At 39.9% G+C, this 12,872-nt stretch overlaps 1 protein-coding gene across 2 annotated transcripts; it reads right to left on the reverse strand.

Annotated features, from left to right (window-relative positions):
• Positions 1–4,598: 4,598 nt before the first annotated feature.
• Positions 4,599–12,503, reverse strand: znf281b (zinc finger protein 281b). Of its 2 annotated transcripts, none has more exons than XM_083556045.1 (7): positions 12,320–12,503; positions 10,266–10,681; positions 9,947–10,063; positions 9,724–9,847; positions 9,536–9,619; positions 9,157–9,275; positions 4,599–9,023 (listed from the first exon to the last, which is right to left on the reverse strand). In XM_083556045.1, exons 2-7 carry the CDS (start codon positions 10,635–10,637, stop codon positions 7,413–7,415), a joined length of 2,427 nt encoding a protein of 808 aa, XP_083412171.1. In that variant the 5' UTR covers positions 10,638–10,681; positions 12,320–12,503; the 3' UTR covers positions 4,599–7,412. The 2 variants fall into 2 exon arrangements, with proteins under 2 accessions (XP_083412171.1, XP_083412172.1); XM_083556046.1 differs by having other exon boundaries at positions 9,947–10,060; positions 12,320–12,456.
• Positions 12,504–12,872: the final 369 nt, after the last annotated feature.

Here is a 12,872-nt window from a genome sequence, read left to right on the forward strand (position 1 = left end):
GTAAGGCGCTCTATAAATAAAATTTTATTATTATTATTATTATGGGTCCAGTGTTATAAACTAGTTAATATTCACTAATAATTATTAATTATTTGAAATATAAAACATACCCAACATTTATAAGGGTATTTATTTATACCTGGGAAAGTGGTAGCCCAACGGTTAAGGCTTTGAGTTACTGATCATAATGTCAACCCCAGCATCACCAAGCTGCCACTGCTGGGCCTTTAAACAAGGCCCCTTATCTCTCTGCTCTAGGTGTGCTGAATAATGGCTGACCTTGCACTCTGACCTCAGTTTGGATATTTGAAGAAAGAGTTTTACTGTGCTGTAATGTATATGTGACACATAATAGCTTCTTTATTTTTAAGCAGCTCTGATGAGCCTCAGAACTCTTACAACTTTTGAAATGCCCCACTGGAGGGAATGTTAAAAGCTCCTATGCAGAACCCTACAATGTTTTCCCTGACAGAAAGCAGAATACTTTAAATAAGATTAAAAAAAGGTAAACAATAATTAGCAAAGGACACATTAAAGAAATCTTTTCTTTTTTTAATTTTATTTTTTTTAATAAAAAATTACTTAAGAATCGAATAGACACAGTTTATGACTGATTGGGAAAAGTTCATTTAATGCCTCTTGCATTAGGTTTCTTTTCTTGTAAAACATTATTTCCTAACAGTGAGTTGTGCTTTATAGGCCCAGGACTTACAACATCTGTTCTGAAGGACAATCTGAGCCCAATTTGGTTTATCATTAACACAAACGTTAACCTGAAGACAGTTTGGGTAGATATGATGGCGTATATGAGCATATAAAACACGTCACATACTGGAACAGACCATTTTACATTTACTGATAAAGTACAAAGCCTACATTACAGTTACTGATAATTGGGTAGTGTTGTTTTTGATTTATCAAATCAGTCTTTAGTGTCATTTATTACTCAATGATTTGCTATTGAATTAATGGACAGCTAAATTGCAAAGTCATTTTAAAATGCTTACAAAATAATCACTAGTAAAATAAACAACTCCATGATTCCTCAACAAATATTACAGAAAGACAATACAGCCTGTCTGTAAAAAAAAATGCTATACTCTATAGGGATTTTCAGGGACACATGAGGATACATCTATAAACTGTTACATATTAGACTGGATTACTGCATAGAACTCAAAATTGACACATGGCCCAGTTTAGGCAGAGGGCATAAGGATACAAGGAGGTATGTATCTACAGAAGGTGCTTCCTTATTGACGGTGGAATTGTCTGTTACCATGGAGCTGGGTCCAAAGTTTATCAGAATGGTAAAGCCATTGCATATCTTGTGCATGACACTTACATGCAACTGACCAACAATTTATTACTGCACTCAGTTCCTGCCCTGAATATATGACAATTTATTTTTGTCCACCATGTAAACAGCTGTCAGGAATTAGCTGCTGCTTCACAGCTTTTGATTTGTGTTAATAAAAGGATTGTTTTTTTTTGAAGGAACTCATGTTCCAAATCTCCATGTTGGTTGTAATAATGTGCACATAGATACCAGATATTATCTAATCTGATAGTTCTGACCAGGAACCAGGATGTTTCTAACAACTGTGAAGAGTCACACAGCCACTCCTTAGACTTTATAGTAAGCAAGATCATAAACAATATATAGTCCACTTTAAACAAACCCACTATGAATATGCCACGGTTAGACGTCCTGTGAAATTGCTTTGAAAAATGCATTGGCCCTATACAGTTTACTTTGTAAAATAAACCCTGTAAGAACAAATTTACCTTGAACTCACATGACAAGATCTTAAATCTGCAATTTATTATTCAGATTATTTTTAAATAGATCATTAAATACAAAAACATGATTGGAACATTGTCCACCTGAGTGAAAACCTTTTTGGTGATACTGGATTTTAAAGGTTCGATCAAAAAAAGTTTTAAATTGAAATTTAGAGCTCAACAAGACATTTCCTTCAAATTAGCATTATGGACATTCTGAGGCATTTAAACCTTAGATTTTTCCAACAGAGGGCCATTAGAACTTTTAAATTATTGAGGCATATTAATGGATAGGTTTTATACAGATTCAATCTTATTAAACAACTATGAAAATTTGTAACTTAGTAGATTCAGATTGTATGACCAATGCTGTGTTAGCATGAACGTTTCCCTTTTCTTGAACATGTTCCAGCATAGTAATGCCCCTGTGCACAAAGCAGGATCAATGAAGATATGTTTGTGTGTGTTGGAAAAGTTGGAACACCTTTCGAATGAATTGAAATGCTGACTGCACCCCAGGTCTCCTCACCCTACATCAGAACCTGACTTTAGTAACACCCATGTAGATAAATGAGTCTCCAAATGAAAATGGGATGGGGTCAAATTGCACATATCCCAATGATCACAAATGCTGAGCTTATAAAACTAGGAGCTACTAACCATATAGACTGTATAAGACTGCAGAAAGAACATCACTTAGAATCTTATACTCCAGTACTCATGTTAGTTCTCACTCTCCAGTGTTCTGTATTGTTGAAAGATTTATGATCAAACTCTTGATGTCACCCAAATGAGGATGGGTTCCCCTTTTGAGTCTGGTTCCTCTCAAGGTTTCTTCCTCATAACATCTAAGGGAGTTTTTCCTTGCCACAGTCGCCACGGCTGCTCATCAGGGACAAATTCACACCATTCACCTTAACTGTTGATTTGTGTAAAGCTGCTTTGAGACAATGTCTGTTGTGAAAAGCGCTATACAAATAAACTTGACTTGACTTGACTTGACATATAAATCTTATGGTCAGGTGCCCACAACACTTAATAATACTCTTATTTTAGAAGGTACAATAAACCTACTCTGTACTGGTTTTTTACACTCTCATGTAGTAAATATGTTGATCACTTATATCCGTCTATGTTGTGCTTATCCTGGATGCCAATTGCGGGCATTTAGATTCTCATAAAATCAGGTTTATTATTATAAAATATTACCACAACAACAACAACAATAATAATAATAAACACCAATAAAACCAAAAGAGAATAAAGTGATGTATCTATAAGTGATTGTTTATACAAGATTTGAACCCAAATGCAAACAGAACTTTATAATACTGAGGTAATGGAATGCAGCTTATTTACTATTTCACTCATTTTCAGTGTCATTTGTAAAATGTAACTGATTGGACTAGAAGGTAAACACACCCCTATGTGCACTTTTACTGCTGTTTTTAAACTACATTCACTCACTGTACTTCCTGGTTAATATGAAAAAAGGAACCTTGGACCATTTTTCACATACCTCATTTGTTTAATTATTTTACAAAGAGCTGTCACAAATTTTCTTACTTGTATTCAGACAAAAAAATATATAGCCTGAGATAGCAAGCTTCCAAAGAAAGCTTGCAATCAATATGGCTTCAACGGTAAAACTATTTTTGTTTGTTTATTGTTTAACATTCACAAATCTTTTGAAATCAATACATTTTTTTTAATCAATTGTCTCATGTCTAAAGGCGTAAGTATTAATCAATCAATTTAAACCACACCCTTTCTCAGAAAGATACACTACATGAGCAAATGTTTGTGGACACCAGACCATAAGTTTTATATGCGCTTACTTAACATCTAATTTGCATTTAATTCCTGTTTGCCAGTTATAATATTCACAGTTATATTTTTCATTCTTCTGGGATGTTTCACTAGATTTCAACATGTGCTAGAAAATATTTGTGCTCAATCATAAACAAGAGCAATAATAATGTCATGTCTTGGTTTTTAATAGGGTTGAGGTCAGAGCTCTATAGCAGGCCACTCAAGATGTTCCATTCTAAACCATGAATATCAAATCATCATGGGGTTCATTTTGTGCAAAGAGGCACCGTCATGTTGAAACAGGTTTGAGTGTCCTATTTCAAATGAAGGCAGAATTTTATGCAACCACATTCAAGGACATCCTATACAATTGTGTGCCTTTGTGGTTACAGTTTGGGGAAGAACAACATGTGGCAGGAAAAGTCAGGTATCCCAGTACTTCTGTACAGCTAGTGTATATTTGAGAACAGTTTTTACAGGAAATGTCTATTTTTTTTACTTCATTATTATACATTGGCAATGACCAAAGCTGGCACACTGAGGCAAAAATCAAATTTACTGCTATGACAGTGTGCAGTGCTGCTCAACCATAAATACAATATTGTATGATGAAGTTACAAACATTTTCAGAGAACACCAAAAGGCTTTGAAGTGCAGCTGCTGAAATGGTCCTTAGCTCAGAGAAATCAAGGTTGGATTTGGGGAAGACCAGAGTGGGGGGATTCCCACCAGAAACAAACAGGGTGAGAATTACTTGAGAAAGGTAACAAAAATGAGAATCCACATGGGAAGAGACAGGAATGAATCTTTGTATTTGCATATTTCTTTTTTTTACATGGCTGAAGTACATTTCCAGTTTTGTGACTGTAACTAACCCACAGTAATATATAAACCTCATGAATGATGGAAATTAAACAGTAAAGCCACACCATTAGTTGAGTGGTGCGATTAGTTGTTAAGTCTCGTGAATTAGGCAACAAAACACACATTTACAGACAAGCTTTTATAACAAAAGGTTTTATTGGCTTATCTAATCATATATAAAGTCATCTGACATGTTCAGCCCTGTAGAGTCACAAAAAAAGCTTGAAGATGAGGACACATCCGATACAAAACAAAAACATTTGGTGCAATAGTGATCAGAAAAAAATCCATACAAAAAACAAAACAAAACAAAACTTCATATCATGCATCAGACAACAAATCAAATGGGAAAAAAAAAAAATAAAAAAAAACCTTTTTTAGTGTTTTGTATATTATTGTAAACAAAATCTTTCTAGAGATCATATCAAAACACATTATGGCAAGTAACAAAAATAAAACAGGAAGAGACATGAAACAATTTCAAGAAGTCCAAAGGGGAAGAGATCTACAAGGAAACACTGCTTGGCAAAAACAAATTGCTTAACAGACATAAAAAAAAAAAAAAAAAAAAAAAAAGGATTCGAACAGACCAACATGAATGATAATCGTAAACACAGGTGGCATTATTATGGTTCTACAATATGGCTGATGTACACTACAATATTACCACTACATAGGCTACATGAAACACGTCCCTGGTTTTGTCGTGTGTACAGTGATGAGGTATTTTATGGTCAATTGTGTTCTTTTTGCCACTTTTTTTTTTCCATTTTTTTTTTTTTTTTTTTTTAGTATGGGACAGGTTTGGAGTGCAGCATTTAGGTTTTAAGCCCCAACACTAGTGCAGAATCAGCAGTTCTTTGTGAGGGGACTGAGGCCAATAGCTGTGTCCCGTTCATGCTGGATTGGAGCAGGAGACATGGAAGGAAGACAGAGGGAGTCTTCCTGCTCCGTTCACGGGCACAGCAAAGATTGCATTTATGTTAGATTAGGGGAAAAATGATGATCAGATTCACAAGTCTCCTCAGGCTGTGATATTCCTGATTTCATGGCTATCAGATAAAAAATTATTCAACAGGTTCAGGTCCAAAAAAAAAAAAAAGAAAAAAAAAGAAAAAAAAAGTCCACCACTTAGAGGTTCTCCAAGCAAGACCTTGAAAGGGAAGTTTGCATTTTTTTGTCCATTAGGCATCAAATTTGTAATTTGAGAGGTAGAATTCCAAATGCAGCTATTCACGCAAAAACAAAAATATCAACTTAATACTTAAATACACTTTGAATACAAAGAGGCCCTGTTCTTACACTCAAGGCTCCACAGCACAAAACAATTGGTATGGCATCCATGTCGATAGCATTACTAAATCAAATCATGCTAATAACCCTCCCATCCTGCTATATATTTAAAAAAAATGCCCCTATCAATAAACACCCATTTCCATAAAAAAAAAAATCACAGCTTTTCTCTGAACAAAGCATGTATGTATTCGTTATCCAACAGTTTTTGTCTTCAGTGGTAAAAGTGCTAATATGATTCCTTGAGAAATAAAAGGGATGAGAGCTGACACATTTAACAGGGGGGTTATGATTTATGGCTGATTTATACTTCTGTAAACCACTGAGACAAGCCAAAAAGTAAAAGCTTGAGGGTTAAAAAAAAAAAAAAAAAAAAATCGACAACCTCATGATCTGATCTGCGCTGCATGTAAGTGATTGGAGTATACAGTAATATCAGGGATGCAACAAGACCCAAACAACTCTACACCAAATCCAGAACTTGTGGAACAAACTGAGGAAAACTAGTAACATTAGTAACTAGTTGCTTTAAAATAGAGATATGGCAACAACCTGGGGCAATACGTTTTTATTATATGAAAAACCCTGAAGGCAATGCGAGACATATTTCAGAAGAATATTGCCATTAATGAACAAGTACAATGTAAAAACTAATAACAACCGCATTCAATATTATCCTCCTACTTCGTTCCATCATGTCTTCTACAGTGAAAAGTAAGGCTCCACGCTTTGTTTCTCAGTTCACAATGTTCTGGTCTGCTACATGCAACACTGCCCCCTACTGTACACACTAATGCGAATGTTTTTACATGACATGCACGTGTTTACAGATTCAGATGCAGAAGTATAAATCAGCCTGTGTACGACAAACCCTGAGGCCACATTTCAGTAGCTGTAAAGATGCTACCTAAAATCTTCCACGCATGCAGATTTCCATGAGCGTTCGCATGGGACTGGGCGTGTGCAATTGTGTTCATAACCATATCTTATGACTTGTCCTTTAGTGATTAAAGTATGCAAAGTGTTTTCACATTGAGAAAAGTACCGTAATCTCTGCATATGTACAAGTAGTGGAAAGATTCACCAGTGTGATCAGCTAAACAGGTAGACTGAGTGTGGATTTGCTTTTTTTTTCCTCAAGGAATTTCAGAAAACAAGATTCACTGTAGTTTTAAACTATACTAAGAAAAATTCAGTGCTAGTTGCACCTAATTATTAAAAAAATGCTTTTTTTTTCCTGAGTAATACTTTCAATTATTGTAACAGACAATAGGCCAACATTTTCTGCCACTAAATACTGGGCCACACCCTGACAACAGTTATTACTATAGATCATCTTCATCTATTTTACAATTCTATCCTGATTGCTAAAACACAGGGTTTGAGAAAAAGTCAAGCCAGTCTTTACCTACCCTCTAAATCACAGAAATGACTACACTAATAAAAAATGAGAAACTAAAATACATATTAAAAAAAGAAGAGTATCAAAAAAATTGCATTTGAGGTCAGTTAGACCTTCCCTGGTAGAGTATTAACAATTAATGGCAGTGTAATAATTAATATTTTTTTTTCTTGTTTTAAAAAAGGGGAATTGGGGTTGAGGGCATTGGAGAAAGTCCTTGTACCAAACTGCAGGGTTAGGCTGGCTACCAAAACCTTTACCTGTAGCTTTGGCTCGTGGGGGTTTTGGTTCCTGAGCTAGCTGGCTCATTTACTTCAGCTAACAGACTGGTATACCCTGAGAATTCCGACACCGGTGTCCGCGATATTCGGGGGTCAACCTCGACGACGACGATCTGGGGGTCAGAGCTGTACGCCAGGGGGGTCCGACGCTCGGATTTGAACTGGGAGCCGAATGCCTGAGCGAAGTTCTCGATCTGAAATGTGGGTCGCATGTCCACCTCCTTGGATGGCTGCAGGGCCGTCAGATCAGGAGGAGAAGATAGCGAATAGACAGAGCTGGAGCCAGTGCTGGTGCTGTTCGCCGTGGTGACATTGACATTCTTTACCTGCTCCTTCCGTCCGCCACCATTAGCAAGCGCTTGGGTGTCCAACTGCTCAGTGAGCTCTTGAGATGGCGTGAGCTGCTGGTGGGCAGAGGGCTCAAGGGCACTCAGGTGAAAGGCCTGTTGGGAGGAAGGCGAGGTGTGGGAGGGAGATTGGGATCCCACCAGCATGCTGAAGTGAGACTTTGGTACGGATGAGGGACCGTGGGGGAAGGAGACCGACTGGCCGAAGGTACACTCCAGAGGAGACATAGCATACATGTGCTTCTCTGGAAAGAACGTAAAGACGCCACTACCACCATGGCTTGTCCTCTCCAGTGTCTGCAGCAGAAACTTTGAATACTCGTTCATGACGCCGCTTTTGTCAGCTGAGCCATTTGAGGAGCTTTCGTCTGCTCCTAGCTCAGGGGTCGCTGAAGCAGCATGCAGCTCTATGTGATGAGGATCTGAGAGATCAAAAGTCACATCGCTTTTATGGGAGTAGTGATCTAGCAGACTCTGAAGTACCTCATCTGGGATGCCCGACTTGTCATGCTTGTGGTCAACACTGACTAGAGGTGACGTGTCCAGTAACGCAAGCGTGGGTTCACCGATGCCGCCCTGGATCACGGTCTGCTGATGAGGAAGGTGAACTGAGCCGTAGTCACCTCCGCCGCTACTGTTCGTTAAATGTAAATACCTTCTTTTCTTCAGAAACTGCATGGCATCGTCGTAGTTGCTGCTTGTGACACCTTGCTTCGACTCTGAGGAACTCTGGAGGAGGCCTAGACCGTCCATATCTCCCGGTCCAGGCAGATCCATTGGATTGGATTTAGGAGGTAACAGTTTCTGCTCATGGAGCGCTGAGCTTGACTCACCCACTGAGAGCAAGCTCTTGTCCGCACCCTTGCGTCCGCCTTTCTTAAAGCCGAGCTTGGGAGTGCAAACGTGCTGGTTAGCCATGCTGGTATCTGCCATGTTTCCCATCCCTGAAGAGGATGCCCCAGAGCCAGCGGCCATGTCGATGGCATAGTCTTGCAAGCCAACCATCTGGTTTGCCCCTGAAGCAGCTGTTTTTTTCCTCCGTCGCTCTCCACCCTCCCCACTGTTCTTGGACTTGCCTCTCTTGCGTGGTGGTGCACTGGCATTTCCCTGAGTGTGTAGGTAGCTGCCTTGTCCCAGGTCTTCCTCTCCAAGGTCTAGCATACCTGGGTCCAGACCCTTCTTTATGGCTTCTCCACACGTTCTCTTGTGCTTCAGTAAACGATCAGTACGAGAGAAATACTGCAGACAAGTAAGGAAAGGCCAGAGTTTAAGGATGGTACATGAAACAGACAGACACCTAAACATAATTTTTTTCCGCAATTAATAATTATATACATTTGCAGAGGCATTACAAGCAAGATATTTAACGTACCTGTTGGCAAGTATCACATTTATATGGCTTTTCTCCACTGTGTGTCCTTTTGTGTCGCTCCATATGGTATTTCTGAATGAAGCGCATGTTACACTGGTCACAGCTGAATGGTTTTTCCCCTGTTCAATAAAAAAAAAAAAATTCAGTTGTGTACATGTCGCCTGTAGACTGCTAATGTGTGTTTGGTATAAAAAAACAAGGAAAAAAAGACACACCCATAGTTTATAAAGAGTGCGCGCGCGTGTGCGTGTGGGTGGGTGAAATTTGAAATGAGGATCAACCTGCTATGTGTGGAATGATAATGATTGGCTACTTTTATAGATGTACAATGAATGATAAAGCTGAGAATGGGGGATTTATGTCCCAATATAAAACTCACCGCTGTGGATCTTTTCGTGCCGCTGGAGCAGGTACTTCTGGATGAAGCTCATGTTGCACTGACTGCACCTGAAAGGTCTCTCACCTGCACATTCAAAAACAAGGGTTCAGTATTAATAAATCATCTAATTGACCATTTCAGCTTTGAGAGCTGCATCAGCATTGAGCTGCCAGTGAAAAGTCTCACACCTGTGTGGATGAGCACATGTCTGCGCAGGTGGTAGGAGCTGCGGAAAGCGGCGTTGCAGTGTTCACATATGTGCGGCTTGGAGCTGGGAGAAAGGGGACCTCCCTCCCCATCCAGCATCACTGACTGGAAAGAAATACAAGAGGAGACTAATCTGTTAATGTCAGTCATTGTATTATCTTTGCACTTTTCTTCTAGTTTAAATATACCCAAAGGCATCTGTACCTTTGTGGAATCCCCTCTCTTTCTTCTACCTCTGCCTTCTGTTCCCTCCCCATTTGCCCTTCGTCCTTTCCTGTGTGTGGAGTCTTTTGGGTCTTTCCCTAATCTTTGAGGAAGCTGCTGTCAAAAAAAGAATAATACAACTTAGCCTGATGGTGCATAAAGAGACAAGTGCAGTCACAATAGGATCTTGTACATTGAGTACACGCTGTATATCCAGAGCTAAATTAACCATGCACAAGAACGTAATCTACAATACAAACAAGCAAGTCCATGTGCAAAAGTACAATTTCCACCCGACCCTCTGTTTCTCCGAACTTACACTGCTGATGTTGACATCATGCAGGAGCATGTTCTGGTGACTTCCGAGCGAAATGTCCAGCATATCTGAACTCTTTCCGCCTCCTGTCCCCGGACCTGATCCATACAGTGGGATGCGATAATCGAGCTCGTTGAACTTCTCCTGCTTTATACCCATGCTGTGCAGAAAACCGCCACCGTGCTCCGGAGAATCCCTCTCCTTCTTCAGGACCATCTCTTGTGGCAAATCGGTGACCACCGGCTGCGAGGTGAGCCGCGTGAAGCTGGTGACTGGAGGTAAATGGCTGAACATGATCATGCTGGGGGCGAAGTTGGGGTCCATGCTGCCGTTGCGCAGAAACTCGTTACCTAGCTTGTCCTGGATAATACTCATGGCTGGTTCCTCCAATGATCATTCAGCTCAAAAGATGATACACACTGCGGAGATATAAATGATTGTGTAAGATGATTAGAACAAACGTGCAGACTCTAACATCCAGGAGTTAAAAAACTTCATCAGTAAACAGCACCATAACCGACACAGAAAACTAGTACTTTAACCATTTCCTCCTAATATGTTCTGCACATGACTCACAGGAAGTCAGGAAGGGATCCAGAAGCATTGGAGGGAACAGTTTCCGCTCATGAAAAGATGAACTCTACATGGATTCATGGGGATTTTATCAGATGGGAATTAGAAATCGTCTGCAATTGCACTTTATATCTCAATTTTCATTATCAGGACCACTTTATTTTATTAGTAACATCAATTGTCTTTAGGTGAAAAAGTGCAATTTGGGTGAAATGGTCCAAGTTGCTTTGCATAAAGAGGGAACTCGCCCTCATCATCCTCATCTCACCAAATCACAGGCCAATAGATATATCAAAGATGCTCGGATCACCGGGCTCCTTCAACCCTTCATTTAACTTTCATTTTACTGGGTGAAATAAAATATTAACCGACACCAGAGAAGGAATGGGGGGAAAAAGCCAGACTGATGTGGCGAGGACGTGATTTCGCGACACGGCATCTATTGTGGTGAACATTAAGCTAGCGCACCTACGCTAATGCTAACGACCTTTTACATCAATAATGAGGAAGCGCACAGAGATCAACGCCGCTCTGCTGCAGGTTTTACCCCCAGCATGAGGGAGAGGAGAAGCACGGCGGCGAGGCAGCACTCATACCGCGGCTAGCGTTCGCCAAAGCTTATCCGATAAAGCCATTGAATCCGTCGCATGCTAATCCACACATCAATCTCCGTCCAGATAACCAGCTAGCTAAATCACTAGCCGTGCAGCTAGCAAACATTCGCTAGCAAGTCCACCAGCAGAGAACACACACAGGCAGAAATGAATGCGCCATAATATGTATTTCTTTGCAGTTTCATTTCTTTATTAGGGAATACAAATAAACAAATCCAAGTCTAGCGCTCCACGTACCCGCGTTAGCCCAGGTTCATACAAACACTCAGGCTTTTTATCGCCATAAAGGCAGCGTTAGCTATCGAACAAAAAACATTCCCATGATGGTCAACACACTGCTAGCATGGACCGCGCTGTGTCGCCTACACACCTGAATAAACAAAAAAAAAACACGAATACTAATTAACCAGTAAACAAAATCACACAACTTATAACATCATATCGTTAAACTATAAGTTTTTATCATTTTTTTATCACATCGTTCCATGTTTAAACAATAACCGCGTCTTTGCTCCTGCTTTAGCTGTAACGAGCTAATTATAACGCATGATGGTGATGCACAATAATAAAGAAATGTCCTACTTTTAAACGAAAAACGACACGTTAGACGGTTTATTCATGACAGAAAAAAACAGCAATAATATTTTATTTTTATATTAAATTTAAAAAGAAATCAGGCTGAAGCTAATGAAGGGTTAGCATGTGAGCTCGGTGTTAAATGGCCCATGGAGGCAGCGCACACAGAAACAATGATGCTGGTCGAGCAGCAGCGCCGCCGCATCTCCCCGTGAGCGCTCCGGATCCTCGCGTCGCACCGACCCGCTTTTCGAAACCTTCCCGCGATCGCGTTCATGATGCAGGAACACTCACCCGCGCATGTCCACGTCCGCCTCCGGACGTCTGAATGAACCCCAAACACGCAGTTTGTTCAGCGTTCACTGCCAAAACATTGTTCTCCTGCAGCTGTTGCCCTCTTCCATCTTGTGTCGGCGCGGGGGATTATGGGTAAAGCGGACGGGTCGGGAGAGGAGACAGACGAGTCCCAGTGCGGGACAGTGCTGCTGTCTCACTTCCTGCGGCACCGTCTACCATTCTGTCCTCACTTCCAGTTCATCCTGTTTCCTTAAAAATAAAACTAGTGGAAGCCACTACAATACATGTATAAAGCTCATTCATTAGGGTATATTAAGATATATGCAGGGTTACTTTATTATACAGCACACTGACTGAAACAAGCCTGGCTTTGATATAATTCATTTCATGTAATCAATTATATAAAGCAAACATATATATTTATATACACAGTGGTGGGAAAATGTTCCTGGTTTCCTATTTTTTTCCTCATGTTTGTCACACATGTTTTAGATCATCAAACTAATTTAAATATTAGTAAAAGATAACGCAAGTGAATACAACATGCAGT

This window comes from Silurus aristotelis (assembly GCF_946808225.1).
Source record: "Silurus aristotelis genome assembly, chromosome: 12".
Classification (NCBI taxonomy): domain Eukaryota; kingdom Metazoa; phylum Chordata; class Actinopteri; order Siluriformes; family Siluridae; genus Silurus; species Silurus aristotelis.

Coding starts and splice junctions, on each gene's coding strand:
- znf281b (XM_083556045.1), bottom strand. CDS start 10,637: ATGAGTATTATCCAGGACAAGCTAGGTAACGAGTTTCTGCGCAACGGC. Junction 10,064..10,265: donor ATGATGTCAACATCAGCAGT/GTAAGTTCGGAG, acceptor TTTTTTTGACAG/CAGCTTCCTCAAAGATTAGG. Junction 9,024..9,156: donor AATGTGATACTTGCCAACAG/GTACGTTAAATA, acceptor ACTTGTCTGCAG/TATTTCTCTCGTACTGATCG.